The sequence below is a fragment of the Naegleria gruberi genome, assembly GCF_000004985.1.
Source record: "Naegleria gruberi genomic scaffold NAEGRscaffold_5, whole genome shotgun sequence".
NCBI classification, from domain to species: Eukaryota; Heterolobosea; class Eutetramitea; order Acrasida; family Naegleriidae; genus Naegleria; species Naegleria gruberi.
Window position 1 is genome coordinate 378,513 of NW_003163322.1, and position 25,552 is coordinate 404,064.

General features: G+C 34.2%; 11 protein-coding genes across 11 annotated transcripts; 5 read left to right on the forward strand and 6 right to left on the reverse strand.

Annotated features, from left to right (window-relative positions):
* Positions 1-681: 681 nt before the first annotated feature.
* Positions 682-2,169, reverse strand: NAEGRDRAFT_62943 (uncharacterized protein; the record flags this gene model as incomplete). The annotated part of the gene is made up of 2 exons (XM_002681725.1): positions 682-2,040; positions 2,095-2,169. The coding sequence occupies 2 exons, from the start codon at positions 2,167-2,169 to the stop codon at positions 682-684; spliced, it is 1,434 nt and encodes a 477-aa protein (XP_002681771.1).
* A 165-nt stretch (positions 2,170-2,334) lies between these two features.
* Positions 2,335-4,115, reverse strand: NAEGRDRAFT_78267 (uncharacterized protein). The gene has a single exon (XM_002681726.1). The coding sequence runs from the start codon at positions 3,941-3,943 to the stop codon at positions 2,336-2,338; it is 1,608 nt and encodes a 535-aa protein (XP_002681772.1). The 5' UTR covers positions 3,944-4,115; the 3' UTR covers position 2,335.
* Positions 4,116-5,617: 1,502 nt separating this feature from the next.
* Positions 5,618-7,670, forward strand: NAEGRDRAFT_78268 (SET domain-containing protein; the record flags this gene model as incomplete). Its single annotated transcript, XM_002681569.1, has 3 exons — positions 5,618-5,878; positions 5,955-6,594; positions 6,644-7,670. The coding sequence occupies 3 exons, from the start codon at positions 5,618-5,620 to the stop codon at positions 7,033-7,035; spliced, it is 1,293 nt and encodes a 430-aa protein (XP_002681615.1). The 3' UTR covers positions 7,036-7,670.
* A 1,636-nt stretch (positions 7,671-9,306) lies between these two features.
* Positions 9,307-11,901, reverse strand: NAEGRDRAFT_78270 (voltage gated chloride channel; the record flags this gene model as incomplete). Its single annotated transcript, XM_002681727.1, has 2 exons — positions 9,307-10,921; positions 10,966-11,901. 2 exons carry the CDS (start codon positions 11,899-11,901, stop codon positions 9,410-9,412), a joined length of 2,448 nt encoding a protein of 815 aa, XP_002681773.1. The 3' UTR covers positions 9,307-9,409.
* A 243-nt stretch (positions 11,902-12,144) lies between these two features.
* NAEGRDRAFT_77227 (acid phosphatase) lies at positions 12,145-13,622 on the reverse strand (the record flags this gene model as incomplete). Its single annotated transcript, XM_002681728.1, has 2 exons — positions 12,674-13,622; positions 12,145-12,622 (listed from the first exon to the last, which is right to left on the reverse strand). Coding segments are annotated over exons 1-2 (1,247 nt in total), but the record flags the coding sequence as incomplete, so codon positions are not given.
* A 316-nt stretch (positions 13,623-13,938) lies between these two features.
* Positions 13,939-15,087, forward strand: NAEGRDRAFT_62949 (uncharacterized protein; the record flags this gene model as incomplete). Its single annotated transcript, XM_002681570.1, has 1 exon — positions 13,939-15,087. The coding sequence occupies one exon, from the start codon at positions 13,939-13,941 to the stop codon at positions 15,085-15,087; it is 1,149 nt and encodes a 382-aa protein (XP_002681616.1).
* A 147-nt stretch (positions 15,088-15,234) lies between these two features.
* NAEGRDRAFT_78272 (nitrate reductase) lies at positions 15,235-16,676 on the forward strand (the record flags this gene model as incomplete). The annotated part of the gene is made up of 1 exon (XM_002681571.1): positions 15,235-16,676. The coding sequence occupies one exon, from the start codon at positions 15,235-15,237 to the stop codon at positions 16,549-16,551; it is 1,317 nt and encodes a 438-aa protein (XP_002681617.1). The 3' UTR covers positions 16,552-16,676.
* A 296-nt stretch (positions 16,677-16,972) lies between these two features.
* Positions 16,973-17,671, reverse strand: NAEGRDRAFT_62951 (uncharacterized protein; the record flags this gene model as incomplete). Its single annotated transcript, XM_002681729.1, has 1 exon — positions 16,973-17,671. One exon carries the CDS (start codon positions 17,669-17,671, stop codon positions 16,973-16,975), a length of 699 nt encoding a protein of 232 aa, XP_002681775.1.
* A 938-nt stretch (positions 17,672-18,609) lies between these two features.
* On the forward strand, positions 18,610-19,701 carry NAEGRDRAFT_852 (uncharacterized protein; the record flags this gene model as incomplete). Its single annotated transcript, XM_002681572.1, has 2 exons — positions 18,610-18,876; positions 18,922-19,701. Coding segments are annotated over 2 exons (1,047 nt in total), but the record flags the coding sequence as incomplete, so codon positions are not given.
* A 1,640-nt stretch (positions 19,702-21,341) lies between these two features.
* Positions 21,342-21,732, forward strand: NAEGRDRAFT_78273 (60S acidic ribosomal protein P1). The gene has a single exon (XM_002681573.1). The coding sequence runs from the start codon at positions 21,355-21,357 to the stop codon at positions 21,694-21,696; it is 342 nt and encodes a 113-aa protein (XP_002681619.1). The 5' UTR covers positions 21,342-21,354; the 3' UTR covers positions 21,697-21,732.
* A 175-nt stretch (positions 21,733-21,907) lies between these two features.
* NAEGRDRAFT_82942 (damage-specific DNA binding protein 1) lies at positions 21,908-25,400 on the reverse strand (the record flags this gene model as incomplete). The annotated part of the gene is made up of 4 exons (XM_002681730.1): positions 21,908-22,333; positions 22,367-25,094; positions 25,144-25,252; positions 25,300-25,400. 4 exons carry the CDS (start codon positions 25,398-25,400, stop codon positions 21,960-21,962), a joined length of 3,312 nt encoding a protein of 1,103 aa, XP_002681776.1. The 3' UTR covers positions 21,908-21,959.
* Between the last annotated feature and the right edge of the window lie 152 nt (positions 25,401-25,552).

Sequence of the window (25,552 nt, forward strand, 5' to 3'; positions counted from 1 at the left end):
CCTGCCACATGTATAATAATTCATTCGGTCAACTTTTTCTGATTGAAAATTAAAATATATTGCAACATCAATCTGGGAATCATCAATATCAAATGGCAATCCACAATTAGCTTGATTTTCTGTAAAATTATTCATCAAGACGATATTAATATCAAATCTTGCATATTGTTTGACATTTAAATTTTTGACATCTTGATTGATTTGCATAGCAGCCACCCGAAGAAGATTTTGCATAGAGCATGGCATTTGCTTTCCGCATTCATTATTCTCTTGTACTATTGTAATCCCTCCGAAATCATCATAATACTTTGCAAAATATGTGTAATTAAATGTTACTCTTTCCAGTGTTGTTAAATTTTCTAGAGTTTGAGTGTACGCTCTTGTTGTGTTAAAGAAAAGGCACAGTGCGAGCAAAATAAGTATTTGAAGAGTGGGGCATCGAAGCATTTTGTTTATTTTTTTTGTAAACACTCACAGCAAATACTGTCTCACTGGTCATCAACAATTTGGATTCATTTCAAATATTTCAGAACTCTATTTAAATTAAGGATGTGTTATAAACCTTAAAAAGTTAGATAAGAACTTTTACTGTAAATATCAAATGAATCATAAACAATTACTACTACAATTACTTCTCACAAATGTTTTCTCACACTCAAAATTTTATTTCACAATATAATTTTACAGGTTCAATCTTTCCAAATAGTCATTCATCAAAATGTTGTTTGTATCATTCTTTCGTCTCAAATTCTTAAAATCATTCCATTTTGGATAGAGATCTTCAGAATCAAGTTTCCAATCCAACTTGGCCCAGTGAGGTCTTCCTCCCAACTCTAACATGATCCTATTGTATTCAGCAAAATATTCTTGGTATGGAATAGTGAAATCATAAGGTCTATACATGATAATTCCAATATAACAGCTATCTCTACCATAACATGGACTCAACCAAACATCATCCCTCTTTACAAATCTAACCTCAACTGGGAAGTGAACCTTATATTTCTTTTCTTCAATCATTTTTTTAAGTCTCAGGAGAGCTTCTTTAGTATTCTCAATTGGAATGGACCACTCATTGACAAATTGCTTGAATAGGCAATCAAAATTGAATACTTTAAAGCTGACATCATGAACTTGAGTTTTAGAACTGAATAATAAATTAAACCAAGTATTGTTAATCATAGGAATAAGGGAAGGAATAAACTTGGAAACAAAGAGAGCAAATTCGAGTGAATAAAATCCAACCAGTCTATCAATAAAAAAGTTACGAATTCTGCCAAAGAATGTAATCTTATCTGAATCACCAACAAATGTCTTGCTATCAATCAAGCTTCTGGTGGCACTTGTAGTGATACACTTATCATTGGTTGTGTGTGGGAACCACCAAAATCTCCAATGATCTGAGCTAGGAATGAGTGAATCCAAATTTTCCAAAACTTTTGTAAGTGTTGATGGTTCCTGAACTTGAGTTAATGCAAAAGCTTCAACACATTGAATGGTAACTGTTGAAATGATACCCAAACATCCCAATGAGCAAACATAGGCATCGAAATCCTCATCTCCCTTTTTAACAGTCACAACTTGACCTGATGGTAAAACAATATCCATTTCCACAATAAAGGTTGGCAAACATCCAAAATTAATACCAGTTCCATGAGTACCAGTAGAAATAATGCCAGAAATAGTTTGGAATGAAATGGATCCCAAAACTGCTATGGCCATATTGTAATTCTTGTACAATTCGGCATTAATAGTTTCGATGGTTGTACCAGCTTGAACTTTTGCAGTCAACTTTTCCTTATCTACACTAATAATCTTTGAATATTGATCCAGAATGATCATGTGACCATTTGTGAGTGAAATATCACATGGTGAATGTCCAGAACCAATCACTTTTACTTTCTCTCCTCTAAAATTAGCAACCTTGACAATGGTTTGAATTTCCTCTTCACTCTTTGGATGATGTACAAAGGTTGGTTTGGATTTGTAAATGTTGGCCCAATTTCTAAACACAAATCTCTTATTCGGAGCAAATTTAATCTATTTTTTTAATAAATATTAATTGTTATCCAAAAAATTGTTATCTTTGCTTACATTATCCAATTCCGATACTCCTCCTCCAACTAGGACTGAAGATGATGAAGAAGCAGCATTAGGTTGTGCAGACATTTTTTTTAAAATTGAGTTTTCTTACAGTTTGGAGAAAATGAGGAAGTATTAATTTTGAAAGCTCCTTTCCATCACACAAATCAAATTGCAGATTTTAACTCCGTAGTATTATAATTGGAAAGAGAATGAGTTATTAGTAAAAGAAAAAGAATTGAATTGAATATTATTAACAACATGCAATCAGTTCATGATTTACTAAGTGTTCATAATCTACATCGTCTTCATTGTGAGAGATCATGTGAGATACCCACTCTTCATTGCCAAATGATAAACGATCTACATGATGGTGTTTAATAGCAAAGTTGGTAGAGTCTGAACAGTTCATGACTTCATTAACTCCATCTTCTATTAAACCCCTTCTGAGAGATTCCTTTCTGTATTTACATGGTTGAGATGAGTTCAAACTCAAATAGTGATAATAGAGGGGAGAGTCAATACTTTTAAGATATTCAACACTGTCCTTATCCTTTTCCAGGAAGGCATAAAGATAACAGCAGATGGCTCTCCACTCATTCAGGAATGGGATTGGATTAACATTTAAATTGAGTATTCTAAACGCCTTCTTTAACAATTGAATCATATCTTCGTGTCTATGATTGGTCCAATAACGAAAGACATAGGTACAAATCTCCCTAGCATCATCTCCCATATATTTACTGGCACAATAAATGTTGGAGAGGGCATTCTTTGGGAGAAAGTTGGAACAGAATGAGTATTCGTGAGCATCCATAAAGTGATCGGTTTCAACTGTAAATTCATACTCCTCACACAATTCGATGAGTTGTCTCTTAGCAATCTTGTTACCAAAGTAAGCTGGCAAGTAGAGTCTGAGCATGCTACTGGTACCAAAAAAGTCTGTCAGTGGGCAAACTGTAAGGAAACGAAGAGTCAACTCGATTGGATAGAAAACTTGGGAGATAAAATTACTATTTTTGAGTATTTTAAGCTTGGAAACGAGAGATTTGAAATCGTAAATAGTTTTCAATGGTACACATTGACAAATTCTACTCAAAATTTCAAACTCTTCAACTGTACAACCACTCTCAAACTTTTCAATTAACTTGGTTGTGAGAGTTGGATTTGGTCTGAAATGGAATACAGTGTCGTATTGATTTTTCATTTGGGGAAGAAAATCCTTCTTGTACACTTCAGAAGGAGCATTGCTGACTGATCTCTGTTTCCATTCGTTGAGTAATTGATCGAGTGGAACGACCATATTCTCCAAACTCTTGTATCTATCACAGCAAACACTCGTATACAGAACATCACCCAAGAAAATCATATCGATCAGAGTTCTATATTGTTCAGAGTGATGAATGGTAAATCTAATGATATTGAATGTAAAGAGGATTTTTTGCCCCATCACTATTGCTTCACCTGCATCTTTGGTTACATCTGTTAATTGAAATCCATTGAAATCTCTATTTCTCATTCTCATGGATACTCTTCTCTGGTTGGGATAACGTGGAGCTGATTTTCTTCTTGAGAACAGTATCTGCTTGTTGCATTTCTCCAAGGTCTCTACCGATTCACATATGGATTCATAGTAACGTTGTTGAAATTTGATCACCTCCAACTGATTCTTTTCTAGGGCTTGTATAATCATTGTATTGATAAGGTTATTATCAATTGTATAGTACATGTTAAGGTGAATAGATGTTCCTTCCTGAGCACGTGTTGTCTGTATGGCCTTCTCTATCAGGGCGGAATAGCCACCCACCGAAGGAACACAAGCAGGCATTTCACTAATGTTTTCCAATACTGTCTTGGACATGTTGTTTTTGATATATATTATTTACACAGAGTATTATTTAAGGCAAACAGAGAGATTGCAATCTCACTAATGTATGGCGACTGTTAATGTTTGAAGTACTTCAATTATACTAATGGCACTGTTGGATACAACAACAACTTGAACAAATTGTAGAGTGGATAAGAAAACTTTTTTTTCTGTTTGGTTTTACCAAAACTCTGTAGAGCATTACGCTCTTATTAGACCTGCTTGGTGCAGTGCGCAATGCAAATTTAAGGAAATAACTCACATTTTGGCCTCTTGTAGATGATTCTTGGTGGGAGATAGAACAACATCAAACGACCAAAGTATCTCCCCTATCAAAAATGGTCTATACCCTTTGGCATTTGAATTGGAGGCAAGGTTCAAATAAGTAAGTCCTTAGACAATCTTAATGTTTTTTGCCACTTTTCAATATGGACCTCCATAATATTAGATTTTGCAGGTACTATACCTAATATATACCTAATAACAAAGATTTACACTCTCTGTTGAAAATAATAGATCATTGAGGTTAATACACGAGAGAAGGAAAAAAAGGTTGCATGATTTCCTAAGAAAGTGATATACCATGTAGAGAAGAAAATCTCTATTGTTGATGCGTCTAAATGCAACCCTTAATAGTAAGAAACATCACCAAATGTCATACCTTCAAGTAAGAAAATTGAGAGATTTCGGTCAGAGTTTGAGGATCCTTAGTGCTTATTAAAGAACTGTTCAATCGGATTTTCTCCCTTCTCAATCGCGATATCATATGAATTATGATTGAATCGATAAAGAAAATTTTGCATTTGATTGAAATAGTGATTCTCAAGTGTAGTCCGTGGATGAACAATGGGCATGTTCAAAATTTGTGCCGTTCTGAAATAGTAAGGTTGTGAAGAGACATACTCAAGGATTCTTTCCCAATGCCTTTTAAATTCTTTGAATTGCATTTGTTCGTGACGATTCAAATAGAATTCAAAGTATTTCATTTGGATTTCAATAAACATGCTCGTAATCTTCATTTGTATCCTTCTCTTGTTAATATTCTTCTTCAACAACTTGCAACATTTGAGTGCAATTTGATTCCTTTCCTGATTAGTTCTATTAGTTCTCTTTGATTTCAATGTATTGACTTGATCCAACAATTATCCAAATATCTTCCATATCTTATAATCTCCTTCTGTATGGTAATATTACGATACAGGTAGCAATTTGCAAAAATATCAAACCTTCCTCTTCTTGGTAGATGTTTAGTTTGTTCCATCTGGAGAAGAAGGCATCCGTGCAGAAGAGTTTCTTCTTCCGATAAGTTGTTGATACTACTACTACTTGATTGTTGTTGCTGCAATTCTTGGTGAATCAATTTCTCCAAGGAAAAGAGCCAAAATAAACCATCGTGATGGAGTAGTAGTGAGTGAATTTGTTGATTGAGAAGTAGAAGAGTGGAGTTGTGATGAATGGGTAAATATTCTGCTAGAATTTTAAAGATAATTTCATTTGGAAGACTCATGATTTCTAGAAACATTTTTTGTTTTATTTCTCATCATACATTAAAACACGCAAATAATCAATCAGACATATTATTAACAAAAGTGATGAGTTTAGTATCAAAGCTGCTTCATCTTCTTGATATTTTGTTTGATTATTAAAAAACTAGCCGTTAAACAAAAAATGCTTTCACAAACAAACAGCAAGGAATTGTCCTCTCTGATACAACTCAAGCAAAATGATCAGGTGGGAAGGTACTATGAAGTTGTTGCTTCATCATCTACAACTTCATTTGGAAAATTAATTCTCCACGAAAAGCCTTTCTGTTTTATTATTGATGATCGGGAAAGAACACACTGCTGTAATTATTGCTTCAAGGCTAATATCAAACTCTCCCGATGCAAGGCTTGTAAAGTCTCTCATTATTGTTCCATGAATTGTTATGTAAGTTTTGTTCTTAAGTTATCATCTCTAATAATTGTTTATCCAATTAATTGAATATTAAATATTAATTTAAAAGCATTCCGATCACCATTTGAAAGAATGTAAGGCACTTGCAACGCATCCAAAAGTAACCAACTCGATTCGATTACTGTTAAAATGTTTCCTATCATGTTCGGATGAGAAACAATTTGAAATGATTCAAAATCTTGCTCCTTCATCTTCATCTGATGAGAAGGTTGAAGATAATCTCATCAAGTTGGCTATATTATTTGCAGATTATGTGAAGGATGTTGATTTGTCGAGTTCTTTTCTTGATAATAGGAAGGAAGATTTGGATTTCATCTACTTGCTGCTATTGAAATTACAACGAAATACATTCTCAATTTGCAATGAGGAAATGAATGCCATAGGGTCTGGAATTTACCTGAAAGCCTCCATGTTTAATCATAGTTGTGTTCCAAATTGTGCAATTTTATTCGATTCAGATAAGAATTTGTATGTGAGGATTTTAAATCCTTCATCGCTGCTTGAGGAGGGAACACCACTGACAATTAATTATGTCGACCTCATGGATTTAACAGCTAATAGACAGAAGAAATTGAAGGAACAGTATCATTTCACTTGTACTTGTCCTAGATGCCTTAATAGTAATGAGGAAGTGAATGAAAATGTTGACAAGATGATATCAATAGCAAATGAGCACAGAAAGAATCAAAGTAAGTAATATTATCGATGCAAAACTTTCTAAATTTTCACTACAAACAGATTTACAAGAGGCAGTTAATTATTTCCAAAGAATTGTTTCAAAGAAAAGATCTAGTCCATCTCTATTTCATGAAATTTATATGGGCATTGCTCTGAATTCTCTCACTCACTTGAATGTAGACTTGTCAGATTTTAAGAAGGCCTACGAATTTGGAATTGAATCATTGGAATATTTTGAAAAGTATTACCCACCATTTTATCCATTATTGGGACTTCAATATTTGACATGTGCCAAGTTGGCTAGTTATTTGGAAGAAAATGGACAAGCACGTTTGAAAATTAATTCTAGAGATCTTTTCCATAAGTGTTTTGCAATTTTAAATACTTTATTTAGGAATGAGAATAATCAACCATTTAATTTGTTGATTGAAAATAATATTTCATTACCTTAATTTATACTTAGACTCTTTTCGAGGTAGTGGTTTGTTATTACAATATGATACATCCTAGGATTAAATTACAAATAATTTAGACCATCACTGGTTCTGTTGGTGGTTCAGTTGCCACCTCTGTGGTACTGGTAGAAGCTGGAGGTGGAATGTTTCTTCTTGGTGTTTTTAGGATATCTGCTGGTTTCTCTTCATCATCATTACTCGATTGACTTGTGAAAAAGTTATTGGCCCATTTTGAAGCTCTTTCACCATAAATAATCTCGAAGGCATCTACATTGAAGGTCATGTAAGATGAAAATGCAACAATAACCACCATACAAGCATCTAGGAAAATATTTCTTGTTATTCCAAAGAATAATCCAATCACATCAAATCCAAATGAATAGGTAATCAGACACAACAAGACAACAATCCAAGTAATGATGAAAATCACTGTCACACCAAGAATAAACTTGGTGAAACGATATTCAAATACTGGTCTATCGTCCATCTTTCTCAAGGTCACCAAAATTTTCACACCATAAAACGAGAAACCAATAGTAAAGGTCATCATGTAAACTAAACCAGCACATGACAATACAATGTAAGCATAACCATAATTACCAGTGGCAACAAAAACAATCAAGGCAATGACTATTGAAACTATCAAGCAAGAATAAAAGATCGAGAGAATAATCTTATTGTACAGTGAGAGACCTTGCTTTCCATCCTTTCTATTCGAAATATCAATGATGTGAGACCACAAAATAACCAAAGAACTATATCCACACAAGCAACACAATGCAGTCAATGCTCTGAACAATCCAGAAAAGTAAACATCAAAGAATGGTTTCAGAGAATTGAAATTAAAGATAAATCTGAGAAAATTCTCAATCGTTCCACAAGTTGCTGCCAACAACAACCAAAAAACTGGATGACTCACAATATCAAATATATGCCTAATTGAGAATAGTACCTTCTTGTATGTTTCCACATTCAGTTTGTTCAGTTTCTTCTTTAGTGTGAGAATTCTCTCAGCAATTCTTGGAATGGAAATGAATAAAAGTAAAATTACAAAGAGCGAAGCATAAATCAGAGTGAAAACAATGACAGAATATCGATAGACGAAAGCTGTTTGATAATCCTGATAGAAATCACTGCATGTAAATCCAAAATACGAATTGTCATAATTCTGATAATTACACCAACAATTGAAAGGTAAATTCATGGTTGATTTCCAAGAAGCTGAATCAGAATTCCATATAGAATCCATATAATACTTGAATATTGTTGTAAGATTGGCCACTTTCATATAAGTATCTTTTGTAGTATTCGAGTCCAGTAAATTATTATTCGAAAGATAATTTAAATAGTCCCTCTTGAATAATTCTGTTACAATAAACGATGAATCAAACATTGCCAAACTCTTCACTGGTGCTGCTTGATCATTTCCATTACAATGAGTATTCAACAAATTCAATACTTTCGAATAATTATTTCCACCAAATAAACTACAATTCTGCAAATTCTCCCTAAAGTCTGATCTCTCACAATATAAACAATAATTCATCACCGAATCGAGTTGACTTCTTTGTGTCTTGTTATTCAAATCCCATAGATTCGAATAAAAAGATGATGGTTTCGAACACAATAATTCTTGACAATTAATTTCATCATTTTCATGTTCATTGCAATAATCCAAGTAATTAGTGTCGAAAGCATATAGTTTAGGATAATAGAATTGGTTAACCGGCGGCAGGTCTAAACATTCATATGTCGGATATTTTAATTTACTAACAGAAAAGGATGATGAAGATTCGGCTTGAACTTTTGTCATCATGCTGACGAAGAATAGGATGCTAATTAACAAGTATACGAAACTGTTATTCGAATTGATTAGAATACTTGTCGACATATTTTCTTCTTGTTGTTTATGAAAACATCATAATCAGGCAGTCTCTCCAAACATACTTTGGCCATTCGCTTTATTGTCCATTTTGATGAGTCATTGCCAATTTATGGTCGTGAGAGTGTATCTCTCAGATGTTATTAGAAAGTTGGAGAATCTTTTAAATGTCCAACAAATGCCAACTCTGAAGTTTCGTTGGAGAGTTCTTATTGCTATTTAGTTAGAATTTGACAATGTTTATTGAGTTGTTGTTGGGTGATGATCAATGGAGAAAGGAAACTAAACTAGTTTTCCCTTACTTTCCAAAAAGAATCACATGGTGATTAAACTTATAATTCTCTAATAAATAATTTATTGTGATTCAAATCAAATTGTTTATTGCAGAAACCTCAATAAGAAATTTTATTCGAAAGTTATTGACATTCCTACAACACACAACCTGAAAATAAACCAACTCTAATAACTGTCTGTAATCACATCTCAAATTTAATACAAATTATAAATAAACAATTCCTTCTTTTGTTTTTTCGATAAAATTGAACTCTTCACAGCTCTCCTCTCCACAACTCCCAATAATTTACCTTTCCAACACACAAACAATGAATCTAAATGAGTATTCTGATAGAGAATTTGATGAGCTGTGTGGACATCATTCGATTCACTTAAAACTACATCACAACTTTGATAGTCAATGAGAAGAGATCGTTTCTGGTTGGTGAAATCTCGTTTCGTCTTGTCAGTTTCTTGTTGATTTTCAGATAATTCATTCCTTTCAACAATTTCCTTCTTTTTCAAGTATTGTTCAATGAGGGAATTCTTTGAAACCTTTCCAAGTAGAATCAAATCCTTTCTATTATTGATAATTGGAATAATTTCAACAGTTGAGCTTTTCAATTTTTCCAATATAAACTCCATCACTTCAAACGAAACTTCCTCCTCCAGAATAAACTCCATCTCATCAAAGGGTTTCATAATAGTCACAAGTTTCAACTCATCTGAATCAGTTTGCTGTTCCAACATGGCATTCCACCCTCTCAAATCAATTACAATATTATACATGCCCAATGAAAAGTATTTTGTAATACTCAGTGCAATGACACTTGCAATGAGAGATGGAATATGGGCCCCTCCTCCTGCCATTTCGAGAAATATTACAACTACTGAATAGGATTGAGTAACACAGGCAGCACTTGCCACTCCACCAACGAATGCATAAGCTCCAGGTTGTAGGAATTGTTGTTTCTCAGTTTCGTATATGCCAAACAAGTAGGGAAAACCATTTGGTGCGAGTATGGAAATGATTTCACCCATGATTCGTCCAACAATGGTGCCTAGTAAAATAATGCCATTGTAGGAGCCGCCTGGAATTGGAAGGACAATTGTGAAAATGATGAGGAAGAATTTGATGACTAGTAAGATGAATAAGGATTCGAATACTTCTGTTGGAGAATTGGTAAACCAATTGTTTTCTAGGGAAAGACTTTTCGTACTCATCAAATCTTTAAAGAGATTTCCATAGGAGAGTGAAGTGAATTTGCCAAATAAATCTGGGTAGCTCAGTATACTTGTCAGTATACTAAACACAATGGTAAGAATAATCTTATTCTCAAATATTTTGAAAATTCGTTGCTTACTTGTCAAATTACTTGTCAAATCCATCCACAAAATTAAACTTCCAAATTTATCTTTGAGTTTCATCAGGAAAATGTTAATTTGAACGAAAACTATTCCCATCACTCCAATCAATACTCCCAACAATGCAAATAAGAGAATTTCAAATGAAGTATATGCAGGATTGACTATCTGAATATCCCAATAAGTTTCATAATCAATATTCAATGTAATGATAGAGTTGAGCGACCTTGAAACAACAGCACTCAATGTTGCCACAAAAAAAGCTTTGAAATAAGTTCTCATTGAATAATAACCACCCACTAATTCAACTGCAAAGAGAACTGCTCCACAAGGTGCTGCAAATGCAGCTCCAACTCCAATTGACTATCATAATTGTCAAGTCATGTGAAATAAATTGAAAAACTTACAACTCCACATAAAATTAATTGTTGTCTCAATCGTTTTGATTTTTCAATTGGTTTGAAAATCTTCAATTTAATCAAGTACAATATGAAAATTGTACAAATGTGAATGGTTGGACCCATTTTACCCAAAACCATCTGAGATCCAACAACCATGGCCACAGTTACAAGTTTTACAATAAATGTTTGTAAACTCATGGCATCTTTCAATTCGGCTCCATTCAAAATTGCCTTAATATGGGATACTCCTGAGCCCTCTGCTGATGGTGCAATCAATACAACCATCAATAATGTAATTACAATGAAAAATAAATTGAAAATAATCCAAACTAGTAATCGAACTCCAAATAAGGAAGAATCAATTTGTTCTACAATTGTTATCCGTCCTTGAAACATATATCTCAATATTAAATCATGCACATAGGCCACCACTCCTCCAAAAACACTAGCAATGGTCAATAGCACCCAAATATACTTCTTCTCCATTAAATTCTTCTTCCTCTTCTTGTGTTCTGCATACTGCAAGTCGTGTGTCAATTTCACAGTTTTGAGTGCCTTGTAATTATTATCATCAAAGTCTGAAATGATTGATAGTGCTCCACCAACAATTGTTTTGTTGCTTTCAAAGGTTGAATTGTTGGAGCTAATCACGGAAACTGCTGATGGAAACGCCACCATTGAAGGTGGTTGCATCAGAGAGTTGTTTGATTGTTGTATTCTTGTTGTTGGTTCTTGTTCTTGTTGCAGCTGATTCATAGATGTGAGAATTTGTGTAGTGGCCACTGCTGTTGAAGTTGTTGTTGTTGGAGGAGTTTGGTGGTCATGATGAATAATAACAGCATGTCCTTGATCCTCGTCTAACTCCAAGTCAACTATCACTCCCTTGTCATTCTTTGAGTCGTCCTTTGCATTGCGATCCTCATCTCTTTCTTTTTGGGTCATGTGTTGGATACCACAAAGTTTTGTTGTTTTTTTAGTTTTAGATTTATGGAATGTCCCACCCTCTAGTGAACACAATTGAAACTGATGCCATTTTGGTAGCCATGTACTGATTTGAATTTCTTTTGGCAATATTACGTTCCATTAATTGGTGACTTTTTTTTGGTTGACATGTTTGTTGTGAACATACAGTTTCATGTTCCATGGAACAAACACACATGTATTCATGTATTATTGAACTGTGTTACAAGGTCAGCAAAAAGAGTGAGTTTAATTATTTAGAGAGCCGTAGGCATACTTTCTTTGTCTGGATCTTAAATAAAAGAAGATGAAGGCAAATAATGTGATAATGTTAGTGACCACAAGGACTGGAGTGATAACAATGAATGCTGTTGTTACTTCTGCATTTCCACGTTCGTATTTACCAGAGCAAACTTCCAAATTATAGTTTCCACAAACTAGACACCAATCATCTACAATAGAGTTGGCTTTAAGGACCTTTTCAAAAGTGGTAAGTGGACAAAATTCATCTGGACAGCCCAAACTCTTCAAAGTGAGTGGTGTAAAACTATCATCATCGTATCCGTGGTTGTAAACTAATCTTACTGCCTTTGAACCATCACTCATAAGATGCAACTCAAATCCTAAATTGGAACCATATGGTGGATGACCACCCATTTGTTGGTAATCATTTACAAGCTTCAAGCTTCCAGAAATTGCTTGACTAGAAATTTGAAACATTCGAAAATTGATGATGAATATTGCTGCTACTTACATGGTTGAATCGTGAGCACTATAGTGCACATACTTGTCCTTCTTTTCGTGCATGACTTTGAGTAAATTCTTATTGAACATACTCATTCCTTCCCTTCCCATCACATAATAGCTGAAATTCAATCTCAATAATTCGTTTCTCAAGCTCTCCAAAGTTGACCAATTATCAATAACCCATTGTAATTTCAATACTTTGTGAGAATATTGAGTTTGCAACAAATCAAACAAAATATGTAAATCAGTATCTGGTCTACCACTCCAACCAGTAATCTTGTATAAATCATCAATAAAAGTTCTATACTTGCTAATGGTATTCTTATACTCTTGAGTGTTGATAACATCTTTGGTACGTTGTTCGACGCTGTTGCATAATTCAAAACCTCTCAACGTAGCATCAAGTGGTTTCGATTCAGAGTGAATTGGAATAGCTTGTGTTCCATTAGGTAATGCAAATCCAAGAGATGGTTCAGAAGGATTAACAATTGATTGATATCCAGTTCCTTGTTTAAATAATCCCATAGAAGCACTCCAAATTGACATTATTGTTCTATCAACATCTGTCGATCTAAAATAATACATTGTTTGATTGTAATTGGTTGAAATTCCATCAATTCTAGAACTAGATGATTCATTCAAATATCTTCCATACAATACATTTCCCATGTGATTACATTGTTGTTGTCCAAGTCCAGTTAACTGCCCCTCCTTCAATCCAAACACATCATACCAATTGAATGGGTCTGTCGGAACAAAATCATTCTCATGAATTGTTGTTCTATCACAATGTCTCGATACCATCTGTACTTGTAATAATTTTACTGATTGCAATCCTCCCAATACAACATCCAAGCAACAACACACCACCATCACACCCACCATCATGCTCATCAGCAAGACTGTTTGCGACTTGTTGCTCCTGAAACTCTGCAAAGTTTGAAGGGACATTTTTTTTACAGTTCACTCGTTTTGGACGCATCGAGCATGTCGCTTTTTTGATTCGGGCAACAACAAAGGCCAAAATCTTCATGTTTTGTGATTGAGTGATTGGTTGAGGTGGGTTGGATAATTTTTGATGATTGTGAATTTCAATAGATTTTTGAAAGATTTTTTCATCTTAAATGTTGGTTGTATGCTTTGGAATAGTAATTCTTTCATTTGTTCAACAATGGGTCTCTTATGTATTAAGATCATTCCCGCCAAAATTCTCAAAGTTTAGATGAAAATGTGGTGGTCTTGTTGCCACTCAATTCTTTCCCTCAAAAAAAAATGAAATCACATCTTCCTTACATTTCATGTTTGTGTAATTCTCTCAAAGAATCTACTGATCAATTTGTTTCATCATCGAGTATTAAAATACCAAGGCTTGATTGTTCACTTTCGAATTGTGAGAATGAATTGATTTGTAAATGCTATTCGGATGGAAAGGTAATTGTAGAGAATTTTAATAGGGATGGCTATTTGTTGAGGCTGAAGGAAGGAGAAGGCTTTAGATATGTTTCGTGTGCTTTCGGATTGATTTCTAATAGAAGATTGATGATTCTTGCAAGATCAGACAATATGTTGATTATTCTATTAGAAGGCTTGAATGACAATATTCGAGTGTTTAATCAAATCGAATCATTTCTGGTTCCATCTTCTAGTAATGTCTCTTGTCTTGATGTGAATCAATTTAGAGGTAGTAATCTCATTATGAATAGTATTATAGTTGGATGTTATGATGGCAGTCTCCATGTATTCACATTGATGTTAAGCAATCAGGATCAATTACTTGTTGCCCATCAACCATTTCCCAATTTTGAGGGCCACAAATCTATTGGAATCTTAAAGGTTAAGGAAGAATCTAATACCATGATGGTTATTGGGAGCTCAAATACGAACTCTTCATTGCTGTATATTGCAAGAACGGATGGTGTATTGCAAGTGTGTAGGTTGACAACAATGAGAACGTTAGAAAGTGTAACCTCAGAGATTGAAACTATCAAATGTATTGCAATCAATTCATGTGCTTGTGCATTATCATTCTGCGACTTGTTAATAGACAGGGAAACTGTTAAGGTAATTGCAATTTCTGGAATTGATTACTTTTCCATTTATTATTCAAATGATAACTTTGCAAATTATGGAAAGATTATTATTAATTTACCAATCCACAGGGTGATTACTTCCATTCTTGCATTAAGGTTAGAAAGAGAGGACAAGGACATGCTAAGTTTATTATTTGGTGATGAGCTTGGTCAACTATATAGAGTCAAGATTACAGATCTCAAATGTCCCTCAATAACAATCGAACCAAAGAATCTTCTTGGCACTCCCCAATCCTCCTCCATGGTCATGCAAAGTGTCCTAGTAAGAAGATCATCCGACAAGAACTCAATCATCTTTACAACAAGAAGAGACGAAACACAAACATTTTAAACCCTCTTCCTCAACAATATTCTCCCAATCCATTCTTTCAACATATGAACACTCCATTAATTGATTGATTCTCAATGATTCTTCTCACTATTTAGGAAAATGGAAAACCGTAGTTGATAACAATTTATTAATAAAACATCAAAAAAAATGTTTCCACCCAAATCACGGTCCATGCCACTCGTTCCAACAACATCAAATTCTTCTTCTCCATCATCGACGGAGAATGATAGTGGCGCCACTAAATACTTTACCAGAGAACAGGTTGCTGAGCACTGTACGGAACAAGATTGTTGGATGATTTGTCATGGTTTGGTCTATGATGTGACTCACTATTTGAATGAACATCCCGGAGGTGTTCCTCTGATGATGAAGAGTGCTGGAAAAGATTGTACGAGTGATTTTGAAGCCATGTTTCATAGTCCAAAGGCTAGGAATATTCTTAAACGATACAAGGTTGGAGAATTGGCTCAAGCTCCATCATCATCGAGTTATAGAAGAAATTTGTCAGCCAATTCGGCAGTACCTGTCACTTCTCCAAATAACTTATTGTCTCCATTTTCGATACCTTCTGGAAAAGTGGAACAAGTTAATCCGTATAATATGAAGAATCGTTCGAGTGGATTTAAGGAACCAGTTAAAACACAAGTAGAAGTGGAAAAGAAGCCAATGGCTGTCGTATCAACATCATTATTTATGAATTATAAGGTCATGCTGGTTCAGAATATTACACATGACACAAAAGTATTCACAATGAAATTACCAGTAATTGGAGAATATCTTCCTCTAAAGCCAGGTCAACATATTCAAATTGCATTTCCAGATGAAACTTCTGAAAATTCTCTTTTAGTTCGAAAATACACTCCAACAAATGTGAATAATAGAGGATATTTTGAGTTGACTGTCAAATTATACCCAGAAGGAAAAATGTCACAAAGATTAGCCAAAATTAAAATTGGAGATGTTCTTTCTGCAAGAGGACCGTTTGGAATGGAGGATTTTGCAACACGAATTACCAATAGTGATAATTTAATAATGATTTGTATTGGAAGTGGAATTACTCCAATGTATCAAATGATTAAGCATGTTGCAAAAGAAAGAGAAGAAGGTACCATTATGAAATTGAAAAATATGACTCTATTATATGGCAACAAGACATTACAGGACGCTATTTTTGAAAAGGAATTGACGCAGCTTTCTAAGGAAGTGTCAAACAACAATTTTGATTTTATTGTGGAACACAAAATCAGTAGAGAAACACCAGAAGATATTGCCAAGAGTGCAAGTGATACATCTAAAAATGTGCGATATAGTACAGGTAGAATGGATCAAGACTACTTGAAGGATAAGGTTGGCAATTTGTCGAATAGTTTATTCCTTATTTGTGGAACTGATGATTTCTGTAACTCTACAAAACAACTCCTCCTGAATGTGGGATATAATCAATCTTCCATTCACTCATTCTAATCCTCGCCCCCTTTATATCCATACTTGGTTTCCAATTTTTGTTTCAACCCGTGACGTCTGTATTTTACACCTGAAATTTCCATCATTGTTTCTAAATTTTCATAAACAGATTCAATTGCTGGTTCAAAATTTTCTCCTGTTTCACTTTCTTTCAGTGTCATACCACTTTGTTCGAGTGCAATTTCTGATGTAGTATGGTATTAAATTCTCTCAATAAAAGCATTACTGCCTCAATAGTGGAAATTCTTCCCTCTACCTTTCCTGCACGTACTAGACGGAACACATATTTATAATCTTCTGGTAAATCCACTCTGATTCTCTTTAAATTTTTAAAGCTTTCTTTTCTATTGAGCATTCTTGCGTCATTCCAAGTACCATCAACTGAGAAAATGAGATTGAAATCAATTGTGATAGAAGAATTTTAAAACTTACTAATAAACATGTGAAAATGGAAATCATTAACATCTGAAAGTCTTTCCTTCACTGCACTGTTAAGATTGGAATAGAATGAATCCAATTCCTTTGGTAATGTTTCACCTATTGTTGTGGAATCATCTGACGGATACAGAACATAGGCAAAATGATTTGCCGATGGTTGTTTGGTCATCTCAACAAGACTATCAATGGCATGTTCATGCATATCATGTTGTTCAATGTACATGTTCGTTGTTTGAGCTTGGTCACTGTGCAAGAGAATTTTACAACTATTTGTCGACTTGTGGAACTCCTTCTTGTGAATGAGAAAATGTAAATGAAGATTGAGTTCAATCTTTTTCACGTCAACAGTCTGAGATTCTACCACCTTTTCCCAATGTGGATTAAATGTAAATGGCTTCAGCTTTCCACATAGGCAATGATTGAAATGCATCCAACAATATTTACATCTAGTATCTGCACTTTCTACTAATTTTTCATACAAGTTGTTATATACGAAATATTTCTGTAATTCCTCATGTGAAAACTTTGCAATGGCTTCTTTCTTATCTACTTTTCCCAATTCTTGATTCATTATAGCATCTTCTGTTAGAAAATCAATTGTATTCCTATAACTCGTATTATAAATTTGTTCCAAGCCTTCAAAATTTTTCAAATCAATTTTTCCATCAATTCCCAATTCCATTTCTCTTAATTTCTTAGCAGTAGGTTTTCTTAAATTTAAACAAGATGAATGAAACTCTCTTCCAATAGCACCAATAGCACTCTTGAATATTTCCAAATAATAATTTCCTTTGAAATTTCTAATTGAATTTTCAAATCCAATTCCTTCTCCGATTCTTGTTGTTACAATTTTATGTTGATGTTGTTTTTGATATGGATAATATTGCCGACCACAAATATTATTATTACTCCCTTTCTGCTGCGACAATAGAAAAGAACAACAACTTTGATGAATGAATTTTTTTTGATGTTGAAACTTGAACATTTTTTTCTAATCTTGCAAACATTTTGATTGTTGTTATTAATTCCCTCAATTCATGATGATAATAATCGAGGTATTCCGATCAGAACAATTATCAGAATCAAGGAGAGGGTTTAATTGTTGTTGTTGCAATTTAATGATGAAAAATTTCATTTCTAGCTTCTAATTTAATTTTGATTGAAAAAAAAATGCTCAACTCATTTCGGAATCAACTTTCATCTTCGTTTGTGAAGGGAGTACTTCGGAAGAGAGGTTCAACTTGTTGCTGGATACAGTGTGGACCTAGAATGGTGGCGAATAATAATAGTATAATAATAGGATCAACTAGTCAAGTGGTTTCTAATTTTTCTACAATTAATACAAGTTCACTCAAAGACTTTTCGGAAAAGTATTTGGAGAGTGAATTGATTCGATTGGATCAACAAAAGAAAAGGCAAGGGAAATCTAGAGGTATTTCATCACACTCACTTTTGGAAGATGACGAAGAAGAAGAAGAAGGAGTGAAAAGTATTTCCAAGAAGACCTCTTCACAACACAATGATCCATTTCTTCAAAGTAAAGAAGCTACTGAAGCCTATTCAAAATTCCTCAAACTCAATTTAATGGGACCTATCTGTAAAGCATTGGTACATTATATGAAATTTACAGAACCAACCGAAATTCAAAATAGTACCATTCCAAAAGGATTGAAAAAGAGTAATATTGTTGCGAGTGCAAAGACAGGTACTGGTAAAACTGCTGCCTATTCTCTTCCAATAATTCAAAAAATAATTACTGAGAGAATGAGAAGAAGATTGGCTCCACCTGGAGAGAAACAAATTTACAGCTTAATTTTGTGTCCAACTAAAGAGTTGGCTGAACAAGTTTCTGAACATATTAATAACTATGTGAATTATACATTACAAGTCATGAAACAAGAGGAGAGAATTGATGAAAATTTCCAATTCAAGATTGGTTTGATATTTGGTGGTGCCTCTAAAATTACACAATTGAAAACAATTAATAATGGTTTGGATATTCTCATTGCCACCCCTGGTAGACTTGTGGAATTGTTAAAGAAGGATGACGATTTAAAGTTGAATGATGTTCGTTATTTGGTATTGGATGAGTGTGATAGAATGTTAAACATGGGATTTTTACCAGAACTCAAATATATTTACAATCACCTTCCAAAGCCAAGTAATGAAAGAGATGAAATGCAAATTTCCATGTACTCTGCAACTCTTACCAAGGATGTAGAGGATCTCATTTGTAGATTTGCTCCAACACATGCCCTCTTCAACTTGAATCAAGAATTTAGTATTCCAGAAAAGATCAAACACATCAAGTACTCTGTAAGCAAGAAGGAAATGAAATTCAAGTTACTGCTCTATCTTCTCAAGAGAAAAGGTTCCTTGAGAGATAAGAAGGTACTCATATTTTGCAGAACGAGAGAAAAGGTTGAAAGATTGGCACAAAATCTTGCCACGAGAGGATACAAAGCTGTTGGTATTCATAAGGAAAAGAGTTTATCATTCAGAACTAATGCCATCAAATCATTTTCAAGTCAAGAAGAAGGAGAGTGTCAAATTCTAATTGCCACTGATGTTCTTGCAAGAGGTATCGATGTTCCTGATTTGCCTTGTGTTATCAATTATGATGTTCCTGCCAAACCAGAAGATTATGTCCATCGTGTTGGTAGAACAGGTAGAGCAGGTAATGAAGGTTTAGCCTTCTCATTCATCTCCAAGACACCAATTCTCATCAAAATTGGTGGTCGATTGGTCGAACTCAATGAGGAACATTTTATCAAATCAGTTGAACAATTCATCTCCCAAAAAGTTGAACACAGAAAGATTCCAGGGCCATGGAATGATACTGCAATGGAAAATCTTGGTGAGGAAATGAAACGTGTGGAAGAAATCTCAAAGAAGAGAGCACTCGAAATTCTCTCCAACAAGCAAAAGAAGAGTGAAAAAAAGAAGCAAAGTGAAGAGGATGCCAAGATGGTTTCTGCCTTCTCTGAAAGTTTCAATAAGATTAAGCAAAAGGTTGAGCAAACTAAAACTCTCACTGAATCCGATCTCAAGTACGCTCCAACTCTTCGTCACTTTAAGCAAGGCAGATACGAAGATGTAATGAAGGAATTTGAAGTGAAGAGAGCCATCAAGGAGGGTGCCATCAAGAGAGTAAATACCAACTCTAAGAGTAAGAAAAAGAAGAAGAAAAAGTTTATCTATCAGCTTTAATGTAAATCATAACCAGAAAATACAAAGTAATTAACAAGAAAATTGTCATGTCTAAGGGATTTTTGAATTCTTCTACTTTTGTATGAGCTTGGAGGAGGTGCATTCTCGTCATGTTTGTTATGTTTAGATGAAGATTTTTGGGACTTGATCTTTGCTACATTTGTCATATCAATAAAGTCAATTACTGTTCCTTTCATTGTTTGGCTAGTAGTAGTAATGTTTAGTATAAAAAGAGGATTCTTCTAACTTGAAATTGGAAAGAAGGTTCGAGTTGTGAATTTTGTTTTGCAGTTGTTTGACCAAGTCTCCACCAACGCCACCACTCCTTGTAATAGTAATTAGATATAGTGCACACCCATAAAAATTCCATTCATTTTGATAACACACATGATCCACAATACCCAAATAGGTAAAATATTAATTAAGAGAAATACTGTATAAATGGTGGCCTGCACCGGTTGAATTTGATCATGTAAACCTACTATTCACAGCAATGAATTAATTGAAAAGGGCCAATTTTGCATTGCTGTTCTGCTAAATGGTATTCACTTCATCATTTCGAATGAAAATAGGTCAGACCTCATGTACAAACTATTCAATACCACACTTATTAATGAACCCCAAAACAATGAATACAGTGAATGTGTGCTGCTAATTTGAATAGCCATCGAATAACTTCAAGTTCAATTCATACAAGTGGACTTTGGTTCTGTTACCAAGTTTTTGATGTTTGTATGCAATCCCTCTTTCATCAACCTAAAATATTATTCTTCAATGTGGAGTTGTGGAGAATATGGTAAGAAAATTGTTTTTCATCATTTCCCGATGTTTGTCTGCTGAAAATAATTATTCATCAGTGATGAATATTGTATTTCCTAGAGTGATTCAAGGTCTTCAATAATAATTAATAACTTCAATTATGAAAATGATATGCAATAGGAACAATTTACTTGTTCAATATCGAATTATACTACAAATTCCATGTTGAATATTTAATGTATTTGCCTCCAAAGCAAACAATATTTGTGTCTGTTGTGATGGTTTTCTTTTGCCTAGTAGGGTTGCGAAGCAGCAATAAATATTTCATTGTAAACTACCAGTCGTCAAGGCCAACCCCAACTTTTTAAAAATTGTTTCTGAAAAAAATATCTCAAAATGCTCCCATCCACTTACACCAAGGATAAAGTCGATGAATTGGCTTGCACTTATGCTGCTTTCATCCTCCACGACGAAGGTATCAACATCACTGCTGATAAGATCAAGACTTTGACTGAAGCTGCTGGTGTTACCGTCGAACCATTCTGGCCTTCCGTCTTCGCTAAATTCTTCAGCAAGCACCCAGTTTCTGACATCTTGTCCAACATTGGTGGATCAGCTTCATCTGGTGCCGCTGTTGCTGCTTCTACTGATGCTCCAGCTACCGCTGCTGCCGTTGAAGAAAAGAAGCCAGAACCAGAAGAAGAAGAAGAAGAAATGGGTTTCGGTGGTCTCTTCTAAATCAACCAATCTAATAAAATATATAAATTATAAAAACTAGTAGTTGATGAACATTGGTGATTTTAATATGGAGTTAGTATGGAAATGATAGTTAACACAATTTGGAGACGTTATTTTGTCAATATTTTCACAATCAGTGTTAAGCTAAGAAAAACCATTTTAGTTGTCTCGAGGTCTTTGAGATACAATACGTAATTAAACAAATCTCTTTAATTTAATAATATTTATTTGGTTCTATGTTGAGGAAAGACTTTAGGATTATCTTAGTGGATCAAGTGAGACAAATCTTCAATATTCTTAACAAGTTCTTCCAAAGTGATTTGTTCTTGATGATTATTCGACAATTCTTCAATGACTCGTTGTTGAGTTTCAAAATCAAATTCCAAGAAGGATTCCACAAAGTCACCATCAATAAAACCAACCGAGTCTTCTCTAGTTCTCTCCGATCTGTATTGACGATAGGTTTCACGAGAAATATTGGCCAGACCAGTCACAACACTACTCATAGCCTTTTGAATCTTTGTCACAAATGCAAAAGTCTCTGGAGGTAATTGAGCCAAAACACCAATACCACCACTAATGGTACCAAAGAGAGCAGTCTTTACAGGTTGAGTATTAATGTCAGAGGATGAATTGGCTTGGTCAAGTCCAGGAAGGGATGATTCAGCACCAAATCTCATTCCAATAAATCCAGGTTGAATTCTATTTACACGATCAGAGCAGTAATACTTGCCGACACGAACAAGTTGTTTTCTTTCTTCTTCAGAGGCAGCCTCATCATTCTTTTTAAGTGTAATCATATTTCCTTGTTGATCAACAGCAACATATTCACTCTCATTGAGCATGAGGGAACAACTTAACCAAGAGTATTGATAATCCTTAGAAATGAGTCTGAGATTACCAGAGACATGTTGTTCTTCTGGATTTTCATAAACGAATAAATGTACAGATTTCATCATGTCACCAATAAGAATAAAGTCTCCATGACTATCAATATCAAGAATATAGATACCTCCACTACATGAACATTCTTGGACGAGATCCTTATTATCACCATCATCAGATTCAGCCCATTTGAAGAGCATAAGTCTACCAGAGACACCAGCCAATAATTTTCCATTGAATGAGTGGAGAACCATGACAGCTCCCTTAACATCTTTTTCAGCCTTTAGTACGAGTTTGTCATCTTGAACTTGAAGAACGAGAATTCTTCCCTTTGATGGTTCCTCTTCATCACCTTCAGTAATTGCTGTACCAACAATAAAATATTCATTATCGTCATCTGTGAACTTGCATGAAATAATGGATTGACCTAATTCATTACCTTCAAGACGGATTTCTGACTTTTTCTCAAAGTTGTTTTCATCCAAGGAGAAGATGGCACTAGTTTCTGGGTTTTCGAACTGAGTAATTAAAAGACCATAAGCCTTGGTTGAAGGTTGATGGCAAATCTTAGTTGGTTGAGCGTGTAATTGGACAGTCTTAATGTGAAGTTTTTGAATTTCATCAATTTGACCAATGAGGATGGAATTTTCATTAGCAATGGCAATGTGGAATGGGAAACTTTCGTGATTGAATGAACACATATCATTAACTTCTCCCAAATTAACATTAGAATATACAAGTTTTTGATTTCTGCTGTAAATAATGGTTGGTCTCTCAGAGGCAGCAAATACGTTCAATTGTCTGTCCTTGGAAATAAATGGTCTCAACATGATTGGCTTACTTCCAGCAACAATTCTCTTCTTATCAGTCAAAATGCCCATACCTCTATCCATTTTGAAAGTGAACAAATGACCATCACCAAGGCCACACATTAAATAATTAATACCTTCAAAGGTTGGCATTAAAATGGATCTCGGTAAAATTTCTCCTCCCAATTCTTGAACAGTGAGAATGTCAAAAGATGGAAGTGTCAATACTCTGACAGAAATTTCTGTCCACATACCAACTGCACAAACAGTAGATGATATTTTACCTTCTTCAGGACTAATGTCAATGCAAGAAACTTCATAATCCAATTTAGTTTGTTGAATTTGTTTCAATGATTGAGCAGAAATTTCAATATATACAAGTTTTCCTTCACCAAGGGATACTACCAATTGAGTTGGATTTGATGCAGCAAGACTGATGGTGCCACTTGACGGTTTCCATTCATCAATCAATTCCAAAGTATGAGAGCTTACTAATCTTGCAGTTTTATCGGTAACTTGCAAGTAATTATTTCCAATAACAGTATCACACAATACAGTGGTTGAATCCACATCAAAACCAGGAATCTTAGCTTCTCCAATTTCTTCGTTATCAACTGAGGAAATAAGAGTTTGTCCGGTAAAAGACATGACGAGGTACTTTTCTTCTCCAGTTTCAGTTTTAAGGGACCATATACGATTTAAACCAACCAAATCAGAAATGGTGGTCAATTCTTCAATACCAATACCATTCTTGATAATTCGGAGTGAACCATCCTTAAAGGCACCTGAACATGTAACAATTTGACCTTGACCTTGTTTATCGGCATCAACAAAACAAAAATCTACAATAGGTCCAATATTAGAATAGGTTTGGAAAACTTCAAAGTATGAGTTGGTTTCTGGGTTCAATTCATCACTAATCCGTATGACTTGTGAGTCTCCATAATTTGATCCAATAAAAACGTATCCATTATCCAAGTAAGAAATGCATGATGAAATTGATGTAACTCCGAGCTCCTTAAGAGTCAATCCAGTAACTTCGCTATCAGAAACTTGTAAGCTTAATAAATATAATTGACCCGATTGGTCACCCAAAAACCATCTAGTATTATCTAACTTTCCATAAGAACGGATAGCCATACGTGAGTTGGCTGGAGATGCCACGGAATGATTCTTATTAGATTCGTTAATGTATGAAACTTGAGCCTCTCCAACACAAATTACACCACCCAAAGGAGCAGGGACTGGAATTAAAATATTGGCTCCATGATCAACATTTAATTGATTGAGGGATGATTCTTCCATGTCCTTGTCAAGAGTTTTAACTTCATACGTTTTAACATGTCTTGATCCAACATGGTCTTGATAGAGTAAAGCAAAAGTAGGTCCAGATTTGGATTTTGATCCTAAACTTTCTAAGAAGGCAATATCAATAACATTCAATTCCTCCAATCTAACATTGAAAGCCTCTTTAAATTGATGTTTGTTATTTTCGAAAGGAATAATTTTTAACAATCCTTCATATATTGAGAGTGCAACAGCACGACAGAGAGGATCAATTGTTGTGATGGAGCCACTTTCACTTCTTCTTCCGACAGGGTCATCTATGGAACCACTGGAAAGTGTTTCTATTTTCCCATCAATAAATCCAAGTGTAAAGAATGTATCTTCAATTGTAATAAAAAGTAAATCTTGTTTTTCTCCCTAATAATATCATGATGAATATTAAAAATTATAGTTTTAACAAACATACTGATGGTCTGAATAAAGACATGGTATCAATTCTTCCAGGTGCTTCAAATTCAACCACGGAAGAAACACCTTCTTCGCTCAATCTATTTACTTGAAGATATTGATTTTTACTATTTCCAATATTAATATCACACGATCACAAAAATCATCAACCTACCACATGATTAAATTGATATCACTTGGTGATGTAAAGTTTCCGGAAGCCGAACAACCAATTGTGGTAGGCTTGTAAGCGTAGGAAACATAATTGAAGGACATTTTTTTAATTTTAAAAATTTAAAAATTGCGCTTCAAGTATTTATGCTTACCAATATTTATGTTGCATAATTATTATTATTTTATATTAATTATTTTCAATTTAAATCAATATTACAATTAAATTTTCCGATCAATAATCGAATGATTCACTA

Bases quoted from the DNA above. Each gene is read 5' to 3' on its own strand.
- NAEGRDRAFT_78267 (XM_002681726.1), bottom strand. From the start codon at position 3,943: ATGTCCAAGACAGTATTGGAAAACATTAGTGAAATGCCTGCTTGTGTT.
- NAEGRDRAFT_78273 (XM_002681573.1), top strand. From the start codon at position 21,355: ATGCTCCCATCCACTTACACCAAGGATAAAGTCGATGAATTGGCTTGC.